Here is a 24822-nt window from a genome sequence, read left to right as displayed (position 1 = left end):
CTTTTTCCCCAAACCCTTGCACAGTTTGTTTTCTCAAACAGCCATCTCTCGACTGCCTCAATTGAACCTGCCTCCACATTTCCAGACAATATCCTAGCCACTCACTGAGTGAAAACAGTTTTCCTCACTTCGCCTTTGTTTCTTTCGCAGACCACTCCAAATCTATGTCTTCTCCGTCTTATTCCATTCAGGGGCGGGAACAGCTACTATTTGAAAACCTCCATCAGATCTCCTGTTGGTCGTCTTCTCTCCAAGGTGAACAGTCCCAACCTCTTCAACCTAGTTTCTCATCGCTGGAACCATTCTTGTGAATCACTTCTGTATTCTCTGCAGTCTATTCACATCTTTCCCATAACTGGACACGACACTCCTGCTGAAATCTAACAAGTGGCTCGTACGCATTCAACATCACCTCCTTACTCTCGCACTCTGCCTCCATTAATAAAGCCAAGGCCATTCTCTACTTTATTAGCTGGTGTTTCGAGCTGTCCTGCTACCTTCAGGGATAAGTGCACGTATACACCCATCTCCCTCTGCTCCTGCAGCTCCTTTAGAATCATACCCGCTATTTTGTATTGTCTTTCAATTCTCTTCCTCTGACAGTGCATCACTGCGCACTTCTCTGCACTGATCCCGATCTGCCGCCTATCTGCCCACACCACCAACTTGTCAATGGAGTTCTACACTGTCCTCCTCACCGCTTACAAGCCTGCCTGAGTTTCATGTCATCTGTAAACTTTGAAATTGTCCCTTGCACACCAAGATGCAGATCATTAATACACATCAGGAAAAGCAGCAATCCCTGGAGAAATTCACTACAAACCTTCCTCCAGCCCGAAAAGCATCCATTGCCCATTATTTTCGGTTTCCTGCCAAGCAGCCAATTTTGGACCCGGTTTTGAGTCTGTGACACAGAAGGCTGCAGGGAGATCTGACTGAAGTATGCAAAATTGCAAGTGACCTAGATTGAGTGAACAGGAAGGCAATGTACCACTTGCTTAAAGGTGCACCTTTTCAGAGGTGGGGGGAGGGGCATAAATTTAGGAGTGGATTCATCCAGAAGGGATCGGGAACTCACTGCCTGAAAGTCCTCATAAATGTTCACAAAGTGCTAGGAGGTGCCTTCAAAGAGCCGCAGCCAACAGGGACGGGCCAAGTGCTGTGGAAAGTGGCTGCTTGTCGGTCACAGTGCGTGTGGACAGGCAGCGGGCCGAATGGCCACCCTGGGGGCTGCAAACATCTCTGACAGAAAACACTCATCGTCCAACAAAGAACCCATCGACTTCGGTCTGAGCTGTCAGATTCCGATTGAGGAATGCAGGCTGTAAAAGGTCTTTCCTTGCTCTGGGCATTTCAGCCGAGCCTCCCTGGCTCCTGGCTCCTTCGAAAGGAGGCAACTGTCTCCCCAAAGACACACTGCTGGGCTTGTCCGTCTCCACAGATCTTCATTGTTTGGAAGGCTCCATCAGTGCATACTTCAAATGTTTTCTGGGTGATGAATCTTCCGACAGTCGGCTCAGACAGACTCTGGAGTGTTTGGACATAGATGATGCCACGCGACCGGTTGGAGGAGGATTCAGGGTCCCACAGACCAGGATGTAGTGCACATTCAAAGTTCTAGCCAACAGGCAGGGCACTTTAAGGAAATAAGGATGGGTGTCATTTAGCGCTGTTTGACTTTAAAACAAGCGCCCAACGATGATGGGAGATGACTTCCTGTCCATTATCACCAACACCCGGTTGCTGGCACCACGGCTTCTGTGTGGTGTTCTGACCATCGGTGAGTAAGGGCCATGGAATCCATACCCTGGGACAGAAAACATAGGGAACAGGGACAACCAACATCACTACCAAAATAATGGGGAGACCATGGTCTTATCGCGAGACTATTAATCCAGAGACCTAGATATTATTCTGGGGACCAATGCTTAAGTGCCATCATGGCCGATGGTGCAATTTGAATTAAATTAAACTCTGGAAATGAAGGGTCTAATGATTACCATTAAAACATTGTCGATTGTCAGAAACAATCCCATTGTTTCTGATTTTCTGCACATGCCTTTCTTTCAGTTTTGTTTTGTAGCGTATGAAAGCACTCTTGCCCTTTAGGGACAGAAATCTGCCATCTTTATCTGGTCAGGCCTACACGTGAGTCCCGACCCACACTGATGTGGTTGACTTTGACCTGCTCTTGAAATGGCTGACTGAGCCGCTCAGTTCAAGGGGCAATTAGGGGATGAGCCTTGCCAGCGAGGCACTCACTCCAACGACGCTCAAATCCCACGTGTAAAGAAATTGAACACAATCTGGGTTGAGAATGCATTGGGATCTTGCTGAGAGACTTTCTGGGCTTGTGGGCAGTGGCCCCAGATGGCAGCAAGGGCAGTTCACCCACCTGTATAAGGCTGTGGAGATCCTCCGAGAAGACACGCTGTACCTCAGGCAGTATTTGCCAGCTAAGGTCTGGGCACCCAGAAGCATGTCACTCTGTCACCCGACAGCTTCCTGCCCTTGCCTGCAGTAAACAGCAAAAAAAAAGTTTTAATAAAGCGCAAATCATTGGGAGATTTCAGCACCTTCCTATCAAGGCAGACTGTCAGAGGCAATGACCAACAGAGGAACTCCAGCCATACCCTTATCTACCCCGATGGTTGCTACTGGAGGTACCTCTCCCTGGTGTCCCAGAACCAGCATTGCTGTGACATCGGCCATTGCTGAAAGAAAGGACGACCACAGCCATTACTCAATTGCTGGTCATGGAAGCCTCCTGTGTTCAAATTGAGCATTGTACTTCCTATATTCCAATAGAAACTGTACTTCAGAAATACATAGCTCAGTGTAAAATGCCTGAGACTAGAAAATTTCTTTGTTATTCGATGAAATAAAGTCGAGTCTTAACAGGTTTAGCTTTACTCAGTGTCTATGAGCTTGATGTGAACTGGGATCTGATCTCCTTGGAGCTTTCCCGAGAGAGCAGAAAGATAGCATGAGAGCAAGAGAACCTTTTGCTCTCTGATCTGATGTCTAGAGCATGCAAAGAGCCTCAAGATTCATTTGTTGATCTCTGTGCAGAGCCTGAACCTCCTTGGGTGCACATATTTATGCCTATAGACGATTTAAGGAGGAAGTGAGGACTGCAGATGCTGGAGATCAGAGCTGAAAATCTGTTGCTGGAAAAGCGCAGCAGGTCAGGCAGTATCCAAGGAACAGGAGTATTGATGTTTCGAGCATGGGCCTTCTTCAGGAATGAGGAGAGTGTGCCAAGCAGGCTAAGATAGAAGGTAGGGAGGAGGGACTTGGGGGAAGGGGCGTTGGAAATGCAATAGGTGGAAGGAGGTTAAGGAGAGGGTGATAGTCCTTGTAGAGAGAGGAAGAGCGCTTCTTCAAGGAAGGCATCCTTGCAAGAGGATTCACAGTAGGTTAAAATCTTCTAGGAGAAAGTGAGGACTGCAGATGCTGGAGATCCTTCCACCAATCGCATTTCCAACACCCCTCCCTTAAATCCCTCCTCCCTACCTTTTATCTTAGCCTGCTTGGCACACTCTCCTCATTCTTGAAGAAGGACTCATGCCCGAAACGTCAATTCTCCTGCTCCTTGGATGCTGCCTGACCTGCTGCGCTTTTCCAGCAACACATTTTTAGTATAGACCATTTAATACAGGAACGTACAGGACAAGAGGTTGGCCACTAAGCCCTTTACTCCTGCTCCAACATCTGATTACAAACAACTATGTGATTGGTTCTGGATAGCGGAGCAGCTTATTCATACATCCATACACAGGAAGTACAGAAAGGCCCTTCAGCCCATTGAGTCTGCACTGACATATCTGCCACAAGACGCACTAATCCCAATTTCCTGCACCTGTCCCATATCCTAGAATGTTATGATCCCTGAAGCGCTCATCCAAATATCTTTTTGCAGGTTGTAAGGTTTCTGGCCTTCACTACCTTCCCAGGCAGCACATTCCAGATTCCTACCACCCTCTAAATGAATAAGCTTTCTCCCCTAAATCCTCTCTGAATCTCTTGCCCTTTACCCTAAACCTTTTCCCTCTCATGACTGACCTCTCAACCAAGGGGAACCATTGCTCTCTATCCTCCCTGTGCATACCTTATAGAGGTTTACAAAATTATAAGGGGCATGGATGGGATAAATAGACAAAGTCTTTTCCCTGGGGTCGGGGAGTCCAGAACTCGAGGGCATAGGTTTAGGGTGAGAGGGGAAAGATATAAAAGAGACCCAAGGGGCAACTTTTTCACACAGCAGGTGATATGTGTATGGAATGAGCTGCCAGAGGATGTGGTGGAGGCTGGTACAATTGCAACATTTAAAAGGCATCTGGATGGGTATATGAATAGGAAGGGTTTGGAGGGATATGGGCCGGGTGCTGGCAGGTGGGACTAGATTGGGTTGAGATAACTGGTTGGCATGGACGGGTTGGACCGAAGGTTCTGTTTCCGTGCTGTACGTCTCTATGACTCTAATAATCTCATACATTTTAACCTTGTCATCCCAGTCTTCTCCACTCTAAAGCAAACAATCCAAGCCTGCCTTGTCTCTCCTTATAGCTCAATGTCTCCATTCCAGGCGACATCCTGGTGAACCTCCTCTGTACCCCCTCCAATGCTATCATTTCCCTCCTGTAGTGAGGTGACCAGAACTGCACACAGTACTCCAGCTGAAGCCTGACCGATGCTCTGTACAATTCCAACATTACCTCCTTACTTTTAAACTTTATGCAGCTTGGAGCTGTAAACAGGTAGACAGGAGCCTTCAGATATCAGCAAGCTTAGGCATTCACCCTGTTCTCTGTTGTGAAAACCACTAAAACCCGTTTACTTTCCCTTCAGCACTTAGTTTAAGCTATGACTTTTACCGGATGTATCAGAGACCTCTAAGTGTAAACCAGCACATCCTAGAAGCACATGGAGGAGGAAGAGGATTGAGAAGCAGCTTTCTGATCAGTACAAGATTCAACTCAGGAGATCCTGTGAACAGGGACCACTAAGCTGCATCCTGGCTTATCTCTCCATCCACAATACCCATGTTTTTGTCTTTCCCCATCTATGTCTGTCTTTGTGTGTCTGTACACAGGAGGGAGTTTATCCAGAGATTTGAGTTTCAACTAGTAGAGGTATACATCACGACTTCATAACTGTTTAGCCGCAGTTAGAGTCTATTTGTCAGAAACAATCACTCCAGTTAAGTGGAGAAACCGAGACCATGGTTTCTGTGAACCTGGAGCTGATAGACTGATTATCTGGGGCATTCTTTTCAAAAGCTTCAATTTCTGGGACAACTCCCGGGGCTTGATTTTCAGTGTTCTCCCAACCACTTAACCAATCTTTATCCCTTTGCAGCCCCCTATATCGTCATCACAGCTTCTTTTCCGCCCAATCTTTGTGACATCCACACAGTCAACAGCCACACCAATAGTTTTGCCACAAGAGTGCGGGGAACTTGCTGTGATGTCCCAGCAGCCACGTGTTTTGGGTACAGTGAACAGTACAACACAGACTGCGGCAGCTTAAGGCAGTGTCTCACTAGGAGAGGGCAATTAGAGAGGGCAATGAAAGGTTGGGGGGGATGGGGCAGCCAGCGATATCTACATCCCATGAACAATTTTAAAATTAATATTTATAACTTAGGTGTCTCGACCTACTTTCTACATGGACAGGACAACATTTCAAGATGATTTAGAACAACACTGGCATCTTGGATGTTTTTAGAAAGACTACAGGATACCTGGAATTAACTCTGAAGTGTAAAACGCTAAAGAACACACCAGATGACGCAGCCGGATGAACAAGAATCCCAAAGGAGTAGAAGGACCTTTGCAGTGTGTGATGGATTTGGGAAAAGGTGCTTCTGAGAAAGGAAATCCCACAGCGACTGCTGGGTCAGGGCAAGGGAGCACTCCCCACGATGTAGGTCTGAGCTGCACACATCCAAGGTAAACCCTGCCACTACCCCACCCCCCGCAATCCTATTGTGACAAAAGCATGGTAGTCACCAATTTCAAAACAGGCATCGCTTGGTTCAGTTTCCATTCCTTTCATGAAGAGAAAGTTGCGTTTGGTTGAGGGTGGGGGGTGTGTGAGTTAGATTGGGGGAGGAGCGAGACAAGTGGGAAGGAAGTACATGGCTCATATATGGAATCTGGAATCATGAGTGCGAAGCCTCCTGCAGTTCAACAGCCTGCCAACACATACATACCTTTGGATGTAGGTTTGCTCGCTGAACTAGGAGGTTCGTTTCCAGACGTTTTGTTACCTTACTAGGTAACATCTTCAGTGGTTCTCATGCGAAGCAATGCTGAAAACTCCTGCCTTCTATTTATATGTTTGGGTTGGTGATGTCATTTCCTGTGGTGGTGTTATTTCCTGTGGTGAAGTCACTTCCTGTTCCTTCTCTCAGAAGGTAGGAGATGGGGTCTAACTTGATGGGTTTGTTGATAAGAGTTCCAGTTGTATTGCCATGATTCTAGGAATTCTTGTATGTGTCCTTGTTTGGCTTGTCCTAGGATAGATGTGTTGTCCCAGTCAAAGTTGTGTCCTTCCTCACTGGTATGTGAGGATCCCAGTGATACATATGGATGAGGAAGGACACCACTTCGACTGGGACAACACATCCATCCTAGAACAAGCCAAACAAAGACACATAGAACATTACAGTGCAGTTTAATTCTGCGCCGCCCTGTCATACTAATCTGAAGCCCATCCCACCTACACTATTCCATGTACGTCCATATGCCTGTCCAATGACGACTTAAATGTACTTAAACTTGGCGAATCTACTACCGTTGCAGGCAAAGCATTCCATCCCCTTACTACTCTGAGTAAAGAAACTACCTCTGACAGCTGTCTTATACCTATCTCCCCTCACTTTAAAGTTGTGTCCCCTCGTGTTTGCCGTCCCCATACTTGGAAAAAGGCTCTCCCTGTCCACCCTATCTAACCCTCTGATTATGTTGTATGTCTCTATTAAGTCACCTCTCAACCTTCTTCTCTCTAATGAGAACAGCCTCAAGGCCCTCAGCCTTTCCTCGTAAGACATTCCTTCCATACCAGGCAACATCCTAGTAACTCTCCTCTGCACCCTTTCCAAAGCTTCCACATCCTTCTTATAATGCGGTGACCAGAACTGTACACAATACTCCAAGTGTGGCCGTACCAGAGCTTTGTACAGCTGCAGCATAACCTCCTGGTTCCGGAACTCAATCCCTCTATTAATAAAGGCCAAAATACTGAATGCCTTCTTAACAACCTTGTCAATCTGTGCGGCAACTTTCAGGGATTTGTGTACATGGACACCGAGATCTCTCTGCTCAACTGCACTCCCAAGCATCCTACCATTAGCCCAGTACTTAGCATTCTGATTACCCCGGCCAAAGTGTATCACCTCATACTTGTCCACATTAAACTGCATTTGCCACCTCTCAGCCCAGCTCTGCATCCTACCTATGTCTCTCTGCAACCTACTACATCCTTCATCACTATCCACAACTCCACCGACCTTAGTGTCATCTGCAAATTTACTAACCCACCCTTCTAAGCCCTCAGCCAGGTCATTTATAAAAATGACGAACAGCAGTGGACCCAACACCGACCCTTGTGGTACGCCGCTAGTAACTGGACACCAAGATGAACATGTTCCATCAACTACAACCCTCTGTTTCCTTTCAGCAAGCCAATTACTGATCCAAACTGCTATGTCTCCCACAATCCCATTCCTCTGCATTTTGTACAATAGCCTACTGTGGGGAACCTTATTGAACGCCTTGCTGAAATCCATATACACCACATCAACTGGTTTACTCTCATCTACCTATTTGTACACTTTGTCAAAAAACTCAATAAGATTCATTAGACACGACCTACCCTTCACAAACCGTGCTAACTGTCCCTGATCAGATTATTCTTTTCTAGATGGTTATAAATCCTATCTCTTAAAACCTTTTCCAACACTTTACCAACAACTGAAATGAGCCTCACTGGTCTGTAATTACCAGGGTTGTCTCCACTACCCTTTTTGAACAAGGGAACCACATTTGCTATCCTCCAGTCCTCAGGCACTATTCCTGTAGACAATGATGATTTGAAGATCAATGCCAAAGGCTCGCCAATCTCTTCCCTTGCTTCCCAGAGGATCCTAGGATAGATCCAATCTGGCCCAGGGGACACGGACGAGAATTCCTAGAATCATGGCATTCCAACCGGAACTCTATCAACAAACACATCGAGTTAGACTCCATCTACCACCCTCTGAGAAAAGGAACAGGAAGTGACTTCACCATCCCAAAGAATCCCAAACATATAAATAGAAAGCAGGAATTTTCAGCATTGCTTCGCATGAGGTCCACTGACGATGTTACCTAGTAAGGTAACAAAAGGTCTGGAAATGAACCTCCAAGTTCAGCGAGCAAACTTACATCCAAAACTTCAACCTGAGCTACAAATCTCAAAACTCACTAACATACATAGCTTGCTCAGCTTGTGTGTGGCAGGATGTCAGTCCAGGAAGGCAATCAGTTAACTGCGCCACCCCTTGAATCTGCAGCCCGTGAAAAGAGTTAAGAATAATAATGCAGGCAGGCTGCAAACATTCCTCAATTCCTGATTCAACCGGAGAAACAGAAAATGCATATTCACACCTGATTCAGCTAATCTCAACTCAGGTCCTGACCTCAGAACTGTGTTGTGGTGGCTCTGGACAGCAAAAAACCTGGGTGAGTCCAGCCTCAGATAGACCTCAGCACTAAAACCTATACTGACACAGCCCCAGTACCAATACTGAGCGAGTGCCACACTGTCAGAGGGTCAGCACTATGAGGGCGCCACACGGTTGGGATGGTCAGCGCTGAAGGGGCGCAGTACTATCGGAGGGTCAGTGCTGAGGGAGCACTGCACTGTCGGAGAGTCAGTGCTGAGGGAGCACTGCACTGTCAGAGGGTCAGTGCTGAGGGAGCAACGCACTGTCGGAAGATCAGTGCTGAGGGAGTGCTGCACTGTCATAGGGTCAGTGCTGAGGGAGCACCGCACTGTCATAGGGTCAGTGCTGAGGGAGCACCGCACTGTCGGAGGGTCAGTGCTGAGGGAGCATCGCACTGTTGGAGGGTCAGTACTGAGATAGTGGGCCCTGTCGGAGGGTCAGTGCTGAGGGAGCACCGCACTGTCGGAGGGTCAATGCTGAGGGAGCACCGCACTGTCGGAGGGTCAGTGCTGAGGGAGCACCGCACTGTCGGAGGATCAATGCTGAGGGAGCGCTGCATTGTCGGAGGGTCAGTGCTGAGGGAGCACTGCACTGTCGGAGGGTCAATGCTGAGGGAGCATCGCACTGTCGGAGGGTCAGTACTGAGATAGTTGGCCCTGTCAGAGGGTCAATGCTGAGGGAACCGACAGAGGATCAGCATTAAAGGAGCGCCTTTAGGTCAGTAGTAAGGGAATGTTATATTGTCAGAGGGTCAATGTGCATTCTGCATTGTTTGAGATTTGATACATGTGATTTCCATCCTGTGGAAGTGACCATCTTTTCGATGGGCTGATAAACTGAGGCCCTGTCTTCTCTCTTTGGGTGGGAGTATCAGAGGAAGGACAGTGGGGAACTCACTGCAGTGTCCAGAGGCCAACACTTATCCCTCCATCGACACTGTTAACAAAAACATTTATTAATTTGAATCATTCGCACATTGCCGTTCACAAACTGACTGTCATTTTCTTACAGTAAGGGCAGTGACTATACTTCAAAAAGTATACCATTGGTGTTAAATGCATGGAACCTTGTGAAGATAATGAAGAAATAAATTGAAGTCAGCAGTTTGAGAGGGGGAAAGCCCGGGGACCGCTTGACAGCAGCAGGACCAGTCCAACAGAACAGCCTGTTTCTGTGCCGGACACATTACGCAGAGTCTTTTTCACTTCTTGTTGTCCCCTGGACCATCTGACTCATGTCAGGGTCTCCCCTTGTGCCCTCCAGGTTTCCTGCAGCCAACTGTGGGACCCGCAATTAATTTTGAAAACATACAGGAGTGTTCGCGAAAGCAAAGCAAAACAGTCGTCAAATTAAATCAATGGAACTTCTGACCCCCTCACTTCCTCCCAGTTGGGAGTTAATGACATGAACCGTATGTACTCACTGAAGTGACAGATGATAACGGGCTCTGTTTATGGTGAAGTCCGACCAGGGAAATCCTATAAACTGTTCCCTGGCCTAAGGTTGCCTGAAACAGCAAGAGTGATTGATGTTGTAAGGCAGAAACCATGTCAACCTGGAGTTTCGGAAGGACATAACTTTGAGGCATTCACACAGAGGCTATTGCCTTCAAACTGCAGAGTGGCCTCGGAACTGTCAAATGACCCAAATATTTATCCCACATAGGCACCAATGCGTTTTTGTTTAAGAAATATTGGCTTTTTAACATTCCCTCCCTGAATGGGTGGTTTTTGCTGAGGTACAGCCTCAAAATTAACCATCACAACCTTCTCAACTGTGGGCTCTCCCCATATGAGCTGTGACATGTGTTTGTGGAAACGGGAGTTTACAATCAAATCCGCTTCATCTCCTGTGTCCTGCAATGCCATCCTCCCACTTCTTTTGAACAGATGTCAATGGGAGGACAGGGTGAAGCTGAATTAGCAGAATGGTTTGGACCCCCCACCCCTGAGCTCAGGAAGATTCACAGAACTGGGACTGAACTGTGGATGACCAGCCCCCACAGCCACAGGCCCATTGGTCCATCACAGTCTGGGCTGGACCCTTCGAAAGTGACATCCCATTCCCCTTCCTCCTCTTCCCAAAGCCCGACAATTTGACTTCTTTCTTTTGCGTGCAGTAGGAATATGGCCGCACACTGCACTTTTCTCCCTGAGGAACACCCCTTGAAACTTTAGGTCTGCACCATTCTCTCTCATTTTACCCCTCAGTAGACCATAGAAGATGGTCGATGCAGTCTGAGCCGGTCTGGGAGCAGCATTGTACGACAGGCTCGGAAGCAACATCAAGCCAAACACTGCAGTCCTCACAAACACTTATCAGTTCAGTTTGGAAGTCACTAATTCTATAACATCTTGTGAACTGGGCTGCTCTTCAAAGATTGCCCTTCCATCTTTAATGTGTCCGTGTGAGCAGGTTTTCCATCAAGGCCTACTGGCATTAGTGGAAGCTCTGTTCTAACCGAGATTTAAGAATCTTGGGTATTCACAATATTGTTGATCTTCTATCACCTCCTCAGCGCTGCAGACAATCTGCTGCTAGCACCTTCGACCCTCAATCAGAAGGAACGATGGTGTTTTCGCAGCCTGTCACTGCAGTAGTTGCTGTCGCTGGGCATGGCAGACTTTGTACACTTCTGCTGGACTGTGGAAAATCAAGATGGTGATGCTCACCACCCCAAGACAAGGCTGGCCTTCCAGTGCCAGCCCAGGAGTCTTTTTGAGTCATTGAGACATACAGCACAGAAAGAAACCCTTTGGTCCAACCAATCCATGCTGACCATAATGCCAAACTGATCTAGCCCCATGGGCCTATGCTTAGCCCATATTCCTTCAAACATTTCTCATCAAGATGAGGGAGCAAACCTGCCTAGGCGGATGCACAGATGATCCAAAGGCAGTCTTTGAAGAGCTATAGTGCTCATGAAGACAACACAAAGGAGGAGCCATTCAGCCCAACCAGGCTTCTAGAACAGGCAGTCATGCTGAGTCCAACATTGCCTGCATTTTGTCCACTACCCTGAGAAATCTCAGGGTATTTTCCTGTCCAACTCCACCTTGAGGCTATCCGTTAAGTCAGCTTCCCCTAGCTTGTCAGGCAGAATTTTCCCGATCCCAGTAACTCTTCGAGGGAAATTATTTCTGATCTTCCCTTTAGAGCTTTTGCTGATTAGTTTTGATCTGATTTGTTTACTGACCGAACGATAGAAGGAACGGGTGACCCGCATCGATTGTTGAAGCATGGAAAAGGGCCCACAGTGTCTGTTATTTCCTGTTGAAGAAAGGGCTTGCATTTCCAGAGCACCCCAGATGTCCCAACGTGTTTTACAGCCAATGAAGTGGAACAACTTTGAAGAGTATGGTCAAGAAGGCCTAACAAGGCCTCTTCTTCCTCAGGCAGTTTAGGAAATTCGGCAGATAAGGATCCTCACCAACTTTGACAGACGCAGCATAGAAAGTATTCGGCCCAGGTGTATAACAGCCTGGCACAGCAACTGCTCTGCCCAGGATCGTAAGAAACTACGGAAAGTTGTGTGCACAGCCCAGAGCATCATGGAAGCCAACTTCTCATCCATGGATGCTACCTACCCTTCTAGTTTCCAGAGAAAGGCAGCCAACATCATCATAGATCCCTCCTACCTTGGCAATGCTCTCTTCCAACCTCTTCTGTCGGGCAGAAGGTACAGAAACTAAAACACAGGCACCAACAGGTTCAAGAACAGCTTCTTCCACATTGCTTTTAAACTGCTGAATGGACCCTCTTATTTCAAAGCAAATGATGATCTTGCTTTCCCGCATCTCTTGTTCCATAACCTTGTATGCCTCACTCTGTCTAAACACCCTGTGATCTGCATGTCCTTGTTTGTTATGATCTGCCTGTGTTGTATGCAAAACAAAACTTTTCACTGTACTTGGGTACATGTGACGATAATAAACCAAATCAAATCAGGATAGGCACTGTCATAATGCAGTGCTTGACCAAGCTAGCTCCCATGAACAGCAATGCAAAAAATACCAGTTCACCCACTTTCTGTGGCGATTGATGGGTGAATAAATAATCAGCCCAATGACACCAGGGTTGGGGAGACCTCCCACTCTGCTCTGCTCCAAAAATCATGTTGTAGGAACCTTTACCTTGACTTGAAAGGGAAGAATCTTCTATAAAAACAAAAAATACTAGAGATACTCAGCTGTTTTGGCTACGTCCACAAAGAGAGAACAGAGTCCAGCGGGATGGATTTGGGGGTGGGGGGGGTGGGGGTTCATAATCAAAATGGTGAACAGAGGTCATGATCTGAAGCTGTTCATTGCACTCAACTGATTGCCCCTGTTGTGTGGTTGTATCGCATTCAAGAGATGTGGTGATTGCCAGTACCAGAGGTCACCGGAGGGGCTGAGGTCCATCACCACCTCGGACAACATTATTTTAATTTAATAAGTTTTAGTTTTGTAATGCAAGTTTCCATGAACTGTTAGTCTGTATTTTTGATGCAGTGTTCCAGCAGGGACTGTTTCAACCATTTTGTTGTTTTCCTCTTAAAACAAAAGGAGTAAAATCATGTTCAGCACATCCCCACAAATCCCCAGCCCTAACTCAGAGTCATAAGTATATACAGCCTGGAAACTGACCCTTCAGACCAACTCACCCATACCGACCAGATATCCTAAATTAGTCTAGTCCCGTTTGCCAGCATTTGGCCCATATCCCTCTGAATCCTTCCTATTCATGTACCCATCTGGATACCTTTTAAATATTGTAATGCTACCAGCCTCCATCACTTCCTCTGGCAGCTCATTCCATACCACCCTCTGCGTGAAAAAGTTGTCCCTTAGGTCTCTTTTTTATCTTTCCCCTCTCATCTGAAACCTATGCCCTCTAGTTCTGGATTCCCTGACCCTGGGGAGAAGACCCTGTGCATTCACCCTATCCATGCCCCTCATGATTTTATAAACCTCTATAAGGTCACCCCCTCAGCCTCTGTTGCTCCAGGGAAAATTGCCCCAGCCTCTCCCTGTAGCTCAAACCCTTCAAACCCAACAAAATCCTTGTAAATCTTTTCTGAACCCTTTCGAGTTTCACAGCATCCTTTCTACAGTAGGGAGACCAGAATTGCACACAATATTCCAAAAATGGCCTTATCAATATCCTGAAGAACTGCAACATGGCCTCCCAACTCTTAAACTCAATGGTCTCTTAATTCTCCTACCACTTAGAAGTAACTATTAACCTGTGTCCAAGGTCATTGCAACACCTTACCAATCAAGTGTATAAGTTGTACCAAAATGCAGCACCTCATATTTACATAAATTAAACTCTGTCTGCCATTCCTCAGCTCATTAGCCCATCTGATCAAGATCCCTATTGTACTGAGAAAAACCTTCTTCGCTGTCCACTACACCACCAATTTTGGTTTCATCTGAAAACTTACTAACTGTACCTTCTATGCTCACATCCAAATCATTGATAAAAATGATGAAAAGCAGGGGACCCAGCACCAATCCTTGTGGCACACCAGCTGGCACTCAGGGGATGGGTCAAGAAAGAAAAAGATGCTTGGGAGCAGGAAGGTGGCAGTCATTAGAAACTCAGTTTGTTAAAACCAAAAGAACTGCAGATACCGTAAATCAGAAACAAAAACAGAAGCGGCTAGAAAAGCTCTGATGAAGGGTCACCAGAAAAGCTCAACGGTTCTGGCAGCATCTATGAAGAGAAACCAAAGTTAACGTTTTTGGGTCTGGGCTGATGAAGGGTCACCGGACCCAAAACGTTAACTTCGCTTTCTCGGCACGGATGCTGCCAGACCTGTTGAGCTTTTCTGGTGAACCTTCATCAAAACTTTAACTTTGCTTTCTTATCGCAGAATTGGCCAGAACCATTTAGCTTTTCTGATGACCCTTCATCGAAGTGGACCCAAAAACATTAACTTTGCTTTCTCATCACAGGTGCTGCCAGAACCGTTGAGCTTTTCTGGTGACCCTTCATCGAATTGGACCCAACACGTTAACTTTGATTTCTCATCACAGGTGCTGCCAGAACCGTTGAGCTTTTCTGGTGACCCTTCATCGGACAGGACCCAAAAACTTTAACTTTGGTTTCTCTTCACAGATGCTGCCAGAACCGTTGAGCTTTTCCAGCAACTTCTGTTGCTGTTAAAGCTCAATTTGTATTTGGATGCCACCCCACTGCAATGGCAACCAACCTGACCATGTGTGTGTGTGCGTGTATTTTGGTGTTCGCTCACCCCACCTCCCCCCCAAACCATGTCCTTTAGATCCAGCCCAGGAAGGGGACAGGGGGCAGGGGTCATGATGGAGTCAGAACCAAAATGGCGGCCAATAGACAGGGGCCTTCTCTTCAAAGGAGGAAGATCCCTGAAGGAGGAGGAAATAAGCAACACTTCCAAACTCCAACTGAAAAAAGCGAGCGGTCATTTGTAAACATCGGGAAGTGGAAGTTGGGATTGAAACGGCACCGCTTCCCCCACAGTCGCGGACACGGCTCGAGGTACCTTCTGGCGCTTGACCGTTTCAAAGGGCAGTTGACCTCCCGTCCTCCAACCGCCGCCGTGCGTGCGCATGCGCGGAAAACTGGGGTTTGAGGGCGGGGCTTGTGACGGATGGGGGCCGGGGCCTCAACTGGAACCGGCGGAGAGGAAAGATCAGGGGGGGCGGGGCCGCGACCGCCACGAGCCCCGCCCGCTCCGTGACGCCGAACCTATGGAAAAGGCCCTCTCGGGAGCTGCTCCCCGCCCCCTTCAGTTGCCCCGCCCCGCAGTTGACGTCAGGAGGCCGACCGTTGGACTTCAAGTGGGAGCGTCGAACTTTTCCCCCGCCCCCACCACCTTCCCGCCCGAAGCCACCGGCGGTTGGGTTCGGAATGCGACGACTGGGCATGCGTCTTGCCCCCCCGTCGCGGTGACTGCGCATGCTCATGGGTGCGTTCTCCAGGTGGTGAGGCGGAGCGGCTGTAGTGGGTGGGCGAAGCCAGAAGCATCTTCTCAACTGGAATAACCCTAACAGCAATCCTCCTCGTTCAAACTCAATACTTTGAGGACAGAGAGAGGTAAGGTGAGGGGAATAGTGAAAGGGATGAGTTTGGACAGGCATGTAGGGTGGTTTTCTGAAATCAAATAAGGTGGGTGTCCAAAGAAACATGGCGGTTCAGGTAAAGTAGTCAAGGTAGGTAATGGAGTGCTGGCCTTTATATCAAGAGGAAGTTTGTGTTGCACATAGATAGGGTGATTAAAAGGGTGTTTGGTATGCTTGCCTTCATTGTGTAGACCTCGGAGTTGGGACGTTGTGCTGAGGTTGTACAGAATTCCGCATCCAGTTCCGGTTGCCCTGTTATAGGAAGGATATTGTGAAGCTGGAGAGGGTTCAAAAGAGATTTACCAGGACAATGCTACGTATGGAGGATTTGAATTACCAGGATAGGCTGGGGCATTTTTGCACTGGAGCTTAGGAAAGGTGACCTTAGAGAAACTTATAAAATCACGGGGGATATGGATAGGGTTAATGGTAGGTGTTCTTTTCCTGAGGAAGTGGGATTTCAAAACTAGGCACATTTTTATGGTTGAGGAAAGAAATTGTAATAATGACATGAGGGGGCAAACCTTTTTTACACAGAGGGTGGTTTGTGTGGTAGAATGGGCATCCTGAGGAAGTGGTCGATGCAGGCAGAGTTAGAATATTTAAGACATTTGGATAAGTACATGAATAGGAAAGTACATGAATTGAAGGCATGTGGGCCAGGAGCAGGCAGCTGGGACTTGTTTAGTTTGGGATTATGTCCAACATGGACTGGTTGAACCGAAGGGTCTGTATCTGTGCTGTATGGCTCAACGACTGGAGTATAATTACGCAGAAGTTTAAGGGAAGGTGATGGCCCAGTGGCATTAATCAGAGACCCAAGTAATGTTGTAGGGATACAAGTTCAAATTCTGCCACAGCAGGTAGTGGAATTTGAATCAATAAAAATCTGGGATTAGAAGTATAATGATGGCCTTGCTAGCAATGTGGAGAAAGTGAGGACTGCAGATGCTGGAGATCAGAGCTGAAAATGTGTTGCTGGAAAAGCGCAGCAGGTCAGGCAGCATCCAAAGAGCAGGAGAATCGACGTTTCGGGCATGAGCCCTTCTTCTTGAAAGTGAAAGGGATGAGTTTGGACAGGCATGTAGGGTGGTTTTCTGAAATCAAATAAGGTGGGTGTCCAAAGAAATATGGCGGTTCAGGTAAAATAGCCCTTCCTGAAGAAGGGCTCATGCCCGAAACGTCGATTCTCCTGCTCTTTGGATGCTGCCTGACCTGCTGCGCTTTTCCAGCACCACATTTTCAGCTCTTGCTAGCGGTGTCCACATCCTGTGAATGAATAAGAAATAAAGTCACGCTGCAGTTCTATAAAACTCTGATTAGAGTCAATGGTCTAACTAGTGGAATCATCGCCAGACTATTAATCCAAGAGTTCAGCTAATGTTCTGGGGACCCAGGTTCAAATCCCACCGTAGCAGTTGGTGGAGATTGAATTCAATAAAGAATCTGGAATTAATCATCTATTGATGATTGTGAAACCATTGTCGATTGTCATTAAAAACTCATCTGGTTCATTAATGTCCCTTTCAGGAAAGAAACTGCCATCCTTACCTGGTCTGGCCTTTATGTGACTCCAGGCATACAACAACGTGGTTGACTCTGAACTGCCTTCTGGCCAATTAGGGATGGGCAATAAATGGTGGCCCTGACAGCAATACCCACATCCCATGAGTGAATTTTTTTAAAAAACTGGAGTAATGTGGGCAGATCTGGATACCACACATTAAGAAGGAGATATTGGCCTCTGCAGGAGTACAACAAGAATTATACTTGGACTTCAGGGCTTAAGTTATGAGGAGAGATCATACAAATGTTTCTAATCAACTTGTTCAGAGATGTTATTATACACCTCAGGAACAGGTCGGACGTAGACCCAAGTCTCCTGGCCCTGGGTTAGGATCGCTGCCACTGCAACACAGGACCCTGTTTTCTCTGGAGTTTGGAAAGTTAAGGGTTATCTGATCAAAGTTTTTGAGATCTTGGCAAAAAAACACAGGGTGGATAAACAATTTCCACTAGTTGGGGATTCTAGAACTATGGGCATAGCCTGAGAATTAGGACCAGAGTTTTCAGGACAGATGTTAGGAAGCACTTCCACACACAAAAAGTGTGGTAGATGTTTGGAGCTCTCTTCCACAAATGGCAGTTGATGCCAGATCTGCGATTTTTTTTTTCAGCAAAGATATTAAGAGATATGGGCCAAAGGCTATATGGATTTCACCAAGTAACTCATTGACTGATGCAATAGGCTTGAGGGACTGAATGGCCTACTCCAGTTCCTGTGTGTTAATCCAGTTTGCCAAGGGGCAAAAACCAGGTAGGGGAGTACACCAGTATTCTCCCCCCAACACAATTTTACAACCCATTTTCATCAATATTGGTATTGATGTAACACTAGCATTAACCCCCCCCTCTCACTCACCCCTCACCTCACTGGCTTTGTGTTGGTTATTATTACCTTGTGTTTGGGTGACGGAGGCAGATAGAGGGAGACGAGGAATTCTATCAAATATAAATGAATGTAAATATTATGTATATCTACAAATCTATTTTCATATTTAATGCCTAGCACAATCTTCAGGACAACCCAAAAGAATTAATGCTTCTTTTACACCACTCGTACACTTGTGTGGCACATTGTGAACTGTTGTGGCTCCTTGAAAGATCTCTCGAATTGGTCCTGCTCAGGGGATCTGACTATAACTCGACTGAAAGATGGCACCTCAGTGTGCAGCATTCCCTCTGCGCTGCATTGGGAATCTGTTGGTGTGGGTTATGATTCCAAATTTGGAGCTGGACTACAAACCACAACGTACTATCCACTTTACTGAGTCAAAAGGGTTTGCAAGAGCTTTTGATGACCCAGACGTTTCTCAATTGAATTTTAGCTGGTGTCAGTGAACATTTAGTTTGCTTTTATTCAGTTTTAACCTCCCAGCGCTTAGACAGATTGCCTACAGTGTAGATGGAACTATTTTTGTCCCATCCTTATTCAAGAACAAATTAGTCCATCCCAATCTTTTGCCTTTGCAATGTAGACCTGCAAGTATTTTATCTTCTGATCCTTTTCAATTCTCTTTTAAAAGCCTTGGTTGAAATAGCCTGTCCAGTGGCAAACAATCACCTTGGCTCTTTTACCAGTTACCTTCTGGGGAAAATCTGGAGTAATCATTGAGAAGCTCTGCTAATGCTCTGGAGATACAGATTAAAATCCCCAAGACAGCAGTTGGTGGAATTTAAATTCAGTTAGTTAATCTGGAATGTAAAGCTGATCACTGTAATGGTGACCGTGACCACCATTGTCAATTGTTCACTGTCGTTCTTTAGGGAAAGAAATCTGCTGTGCGAGCCAGGTCTCTGCTCTGCACGTGGTTCCAGACCCACAGCAATGTGGTTGACTCTCCTACTGCCCTATGATATGGCGTTAGTGAGCCTCTCGTTTCAAGGGATACTTAAGGATGGGCAACAATTCCTGACCTTTCCAGTGACAAGGGTATAGGGACCTAGTGGCAGGATGTGTGCCAGGTCTCTGGGCAGGCCTGGCTATATGCTGGGGTGGGAGAGCAGACCTAGAGGAGGACATCACACACCTCCACCCCAGCCCTCCAAACAAGATGGTAGTTTCTCATTAACCTTTCCAAAGAGAAAACCTACCTGTAAGCACACCTCCTTGGTTACTTGAATTGTATTAGCTTTAATGTCACATGTACTCAAATGAATACTGTGAAAAGTGTACAAGTCGCTGTTTATGGTGCCGTCTCGGGTACGCAGGTCTCTATGTACAGCTTTTTCAATTACAATTCTTAGGCAAATAGGGCAGTAAGAAGTTCAGCACTGTAGATTTTCAGAATAAATTATAAAATGGAGGAAGGAAGAAAATGTTCAGAACAACGATTTTCCAACCTGGTCCACACTGGCACCTACCATCCAGTCCACACCGGGCTATGACCCCAAGCTGCACCAGGTTTCACCTCGGAGTTCATGAGGCCAGGAGAGAACTCTGGAATCAGCTTGAGACTGCAGGTGCATGCTGAGGCTATGCTAGGCCAAGAGACTGCCATGTACCTCTGGGAGACCACCATGCCATGCTGAGGGGACTCTAGACCAGGCCACTGGGAGACAGCCACATCAGGCTGAGATGACCCTTTGTCAGGTATGCAGCGAGGCTGGTAGTTCTGAGGCCTTAACTTGTACGTCACTGCAGCTTTGACTCACCGACTGCCACCCTGAATCAGATGGTAAGCCTGGGCTAATTGAGAAGGACACCCTGGTGAACTATTCCCCACCCTACTGTGCTGTAAATAGTCTGTGAAGTGCACTCTGCAGGGGAAACTGTTCTGTCAAAAGTGTCAACTCTTTCCCAGACAAGAGAAGGATGCAAAGTAAGAATTTGACAAAGGACAGGTCCTCACTTTTGGGAGGGAGATTGCCACTCTATCACTATCTCCCTAGACTAGTAATTCATGGACCCAGACTGTCATCCTGGCAACAAGGGTTCTAATAGCATCATGGCAGATGGTGAAGTTTGAATTTGGTTGCTCCGGGCCAAAGGTGTACGGGTTAGGTGGATTGGTCATGGTAATTGCAGGGTTACATGGTTAGGGTAGGGGTCTGGAACTGGGTGGGATGGTCTTTGAAGGGTCAGTGCAGACTCGATGGGCTAAGTGGCCTCTTCCCGCATTGTTGAGATTCTATGATTCTATAGTGACCTAAGTGAACCCATCACAAGCTGAGGTCCCAGTTACATTTCTGGTATGTCACCACCTTTTATATGAAATGCTGCACACCATGGAGTGGCTGAGGTGTGACACATTACAGATGTGTCGAAGAGGGAAGATGGATAATGCGTGAGGAAGAAAGGAACAGAGGATAGAATCCCTACAGTGTGGAAGCAGGCCAATCAGCCCATCCAGTCCACACCAACCCTGCAAAGAGCATCACACCCCAGGTCCACCCCCTTACCTCTGTAACCCTGCATTTTCCATGGCTAATTCGCTTAGCCTGAACATCTTTGGATTGTGGGAGGAAATCCACGCAGACATGGGGAGAATGTGCAAACTCCACACGCACAGTTGTCAGAGAGTGAGATCAATCACGGGTCCCTGGTGCTGTGAGTCTGCAGTGTTAACCACTGAGCCAGCGTGTCGTGAGTGACCGTGAGGCGATGAAAGGGAAGGGTGTAGCCTGTGAGAAAGCAGAAGCATTGACATGGAGTTGATGTGTCGAAGGGGCCTGTTTCTGTGCTGGAAAATTCGACATAACCCCCAGCAGAGATCCCACCCACCCCCCCCGACCACATCCATTCCCCCCAGCATACTTGTTCCAGCAGGCCTTCGAGTCCTATACACAGTCAGACATTGTTCTGAAACTGTGGAATCTCACCTGGCACAGCATCTAATCACATTTCTGTGTACATGAGATAAAGGTGCTTCGATGAGGGCAAATTCAGGGCTCTGTTTAAAAAAAAAATGAGGATCAGCAGGTGGATCTGTTATAGGGGGGGGGGGATGTGTTCTTTGGAAGGTGATATGTGATTCTGCAGTTCCAATGATGAAGTGGGAGGCAAACAGAGCTGGCTGAGCACTGATAGAGATCACTCATTCTGCAGGATAAACAAACAACAACCCCAGTCTTAACCCAAACACTGACGGCAGTGGGAGAGCAGCAATTCGATCTGGGGTATGAGAGACCAGAAGCAGTATCAGCCCCTGTCTACTGGATGTGGAGGTGGTGAGTGGGATCAGGTCGTTGGCTCTCTGAGCCTTTATGCCCGAAACGTCGAATCTCCTGTTCCCTGGATGCTGCCTGACCTGCTGCGCTTTTTCAGCAACACATTTTCAGCTCTGATCTCCAGCATCTGCAGTCCTCACTTTCTCCTCTCTGACCCTGCAGTAATAGCTGGAGGCAGGAGAGGCTGAGTGAACAGACGGACATGTGGCACCACCCATTCCTTAATGTGTGCCCAACCGAGTCGAAGGCACCGTTGAACTGACCATCTCTCACGGCTCCTGTCCAGTACCTGCTTCTGTCCCTTGCTCTCTCCACCTGAAATCAGTCGGTTGGTCAGTCCTGGGTGGGACAGCATGGTTTGCTGGGGGATTCCAGGTAGCCCCGGAAGCAATGGAAGAACTATTAAAAACAAGGCTGTGTCTGTCGACACGCCATGCATGTTAACTATGTGCCACCTAAGAATTTGTATTTGCCAGAACTGGCGTGCACAATTAAACGGGGTTGCTGCCAGTATGAAAAGTGGCAGCATTCAAATCGGCACAAAAATGAACTAACACAAAGGGGTGAAGCCTGAGACTTGGCATGGTTGTGTCCATGGTTGTGGCTGTGAAGTGAGGGACAGGGGCAAGGGGCAGCGGTCTCTTTTCCCCCCCTCTGTCACCATCCACCTGTTGTTCATCACTGTCCTCACTTCTCCCACCACCCCCTCCACCCACTTATCTCTGCTTTGATTGTGTGCTCTCTTTCTGCACATGTGCAGTTCCTTTGTGTAGGAAGTCATTGGAATCCTCTGGAGCGTTTCAGGAACTGAGAATGTTCGGGGTTTACAAATTGACACACAGTTGCAAATGACGTCAGGTGTCAGCAAGCTATTTGGCTTTGGGGTCCATCACATTTGATGCTGTTCTCTCCCTCAATGCCCCACTGATACTGTATGTTTCCCTGCCAGTGTGGCCCCTCTGTTTCCTAAATAGCAATCTTGGCCTTTTGTTTCCACTGCTCCACAACAGAACCTTGCGTTACTTTGGTATCTGTCTGTTTCTCTCGCTGTGTATGTCATTCTCGCTACATGTTTCCCACGGGGTCTACTTCTGACTCTCATCCTTAAGTCAGGAGATTGTGTGTCTGAGACCTCACTCGAGCAGAAAAATGCAGGCTGATACACCCAGTGTAAGTTGTTAAGGAAGCACTGCACTGTTGGAGGGTCAGTTCTGAGTAAATGATGCACTGTCAGAGTAGCTGGGGGGGGGGGGGCTGACGAGAGCCTGGGTTTCATCTCCAATATGCCCCCTCCCTCCTTGCTTGCACTGCAAGCTATTGAGCTCTAGCCTGTAGAATGTAACTTGAGCCCATACAACCTTCTGTCTCTGAAGCAGGTGATCTAGCCACTGAGCTGTGTGAGAGCTGATATCTCTTGACACAGTTGATCATATTTTCATCTTTTTTTTTCTGGAGCTTTCTAAATATAGGGAGTATTAGATGCAAAACCCAAGGAAGGTATGGTGGGCTTTTATAAAACACTGATTCAGCCTCCAACTGGAATATTATCTTCAATTCTGAGCACCACACTTTGGGAGGGATGTGAAGGTTTTCATGGGACTGCAGAAAAGGTCCTGGAGAGTGGGTTCAAGGGATAAAGGCATTCAGTAACATAGATTGGAGAAGCCAGGACGGTGTACCTTGGGAGAAGAGAAGGTTGAGAGGAGATTTGACTTGTCAGTGAATGCTCACAAGGCTGATATCAGTGAGGCCAGGACTGTTGAATGAGGAGAATTTGCTTTCACTGAGCCTGTGCTGTGTTCACTAGTGGTTAGAAAAATGAGCAGGGATCCAGTTGGGAAGTATAAAATTGTAACTGGGGCCGGACTGACACAAAGCAGGTTCACTCAGAAGGTGGTAAACCTGTGAAACCTTCCACTGCAGAGGGCTACGGAGGCCAGCTCACTAAGTTTATTCAAGTAAGAGATTGATCTTTTTTGAGATGTATAAGGCATCGAAGGGTATGGAGAGAAAGCAGGAAAATGGCATTGCAGATAGAAGCTCAGCCATGATCATATTGAAGGGCCAAATGGCCTACTCCTGCTCCTAGTGTCTATGCCTCTGTTTTTTGATAGAGTTGCTCAAAACCATGAGGCATCTGGATAAATCGGGGATGAACAGGAATGATTACCGTAGCCAAACAGCAACCATTTAGAAGTGATTGATAAAAGAATCAGAACAGACTTTATGTGCACAGCAACTTCAGTCGCGCAGGAGCTGCATGGGACTATGATGAAGGCAGCCACAATTCTGCCTTTCAAAAGGACTCGGACAATTATCTGGGAAGAAAAGAATGTTTGGAGGGTGAATGGCAGTGGTGTGGGTTGGTGGGAATAGCTGAGATGCACTGGCATAAGATACGACGGGTCAGAAAGCACACAACGGGCCAAAAAGTCCCAACTTCAGGCCATTTTCTGATTCTATCTCCTGTTGTGGGTGAACGCCAGAATTCAGCTTTAACACAGCACTATTATATATGAATTATGGCGAGGGAGCAGAGGTCCATACCAACATGTCCTCTGTCACTGACTCTGGGAGGCAGTTGTGGGGGAGATTATATAGTGTAGCTGTCACTCTTGGTTTGAAAAGCTGAAAGGGAAACCGGGCTAGTTGAGGTAACACAAGCCTGCCTCCCCCCCCCCCCCAGCCTGCCTGCCGACGTGAGCTGCAAATGGAAAACGGCCCTCTGAGTTCCCCTTGACGTCACGGCTGACCTCTTCCATTGTGCAGGAGGAGAGAGAGGGACCGGTGAAAGGAGAGGGAGGACAAAAGAGCCGCAGCGAAAGGGCTGGTGGAGTCTGTTTGGTAAACAGCTCGCCTGACCAGAATGGCTCGCGTCCTCGCATCCGATTGGCTTGGCGAGAGGCCGCAGGGCGATACAATGCTCCGCCGGCGGAAACCACAAGCCGTCTTCTGTCGGGGACTTCATTGGAGCCCCTCGTGCCTGTCTGCGATGCACAAAGCTCTGATACAACATTGCTGGACAGTATTACCACTTCTGCTTCAACAGCCTGGGTAACCAGCACACAAAGGGACATGGACAATAATGCACTCAAGAGGGCCCTGCTCACAATCAGCAGCATTCCCACCTCCTGTTCCCTGGCTCAGTCTGTAACCTGTTTTCCCCGGAATTAGATGTTTAAAAACTAGCACACTAGATTTCCATGTCGTTACCCTGGTTATGAATTTTGCTGCTGCATTCACTTGGTGACCCAGTGAATTCATTCCAAACCCACAGTTCAAGGGCACTTT

The 24822-nt window shown here is 47.3% G+C and overlaps 1 protein-coding gene across 1 annotated transcript in view; it reads right to left on the bottom strand.

Moving 5' to 3' along the window:
- Positions 1-24547, bottom strand: part of dnajc4 (DnaJ (Hsp40) homolog, subfamily C, member 4) — a 107595-nt gene extending 83048 nt beyond the window's left edge. The window contains exons 1-3 of the mRNA XM_060855509.1: positions 24394-24547; positions 15555-15677; positions 15222-15348 (exon numbers count right to left, since the gene is read on the bottom strand). Coding sequence (XP_060711492.1) covers positions 15222-15348; positions 15555-15677; positions 24394-24547 — 404 coding nt within the window. The remainder of the gene's footprint in view (positions 1-15221; positions 15349-15554; positions 15678-24393) is intronic.
- Positions 24548-24822: the final 275 nt, after the last annotated feature.

This window comes from Hemiscyllium ocellatum, chromosome 46, assembly GCF_020745735.1.
Source record: "Hemiscyllium ocellatum isolate sHemOce1 chromosome 46, sHemOce1.pat.X.cur, whole genome shotgun sequence".
Lineage (NCBI taxonomy): Eukaryota > Metazoa > Chordata > Chondrichthyes > Orectolobiformes > Hemiscylliidae > Hemiscyllium > Hemiscyllium ocellatum.
The sequence above is the reverse complement of the archived record's forward strand: the minus strand, read 5'-3'. Positions and strand labels throughout refer to the sequence as shown.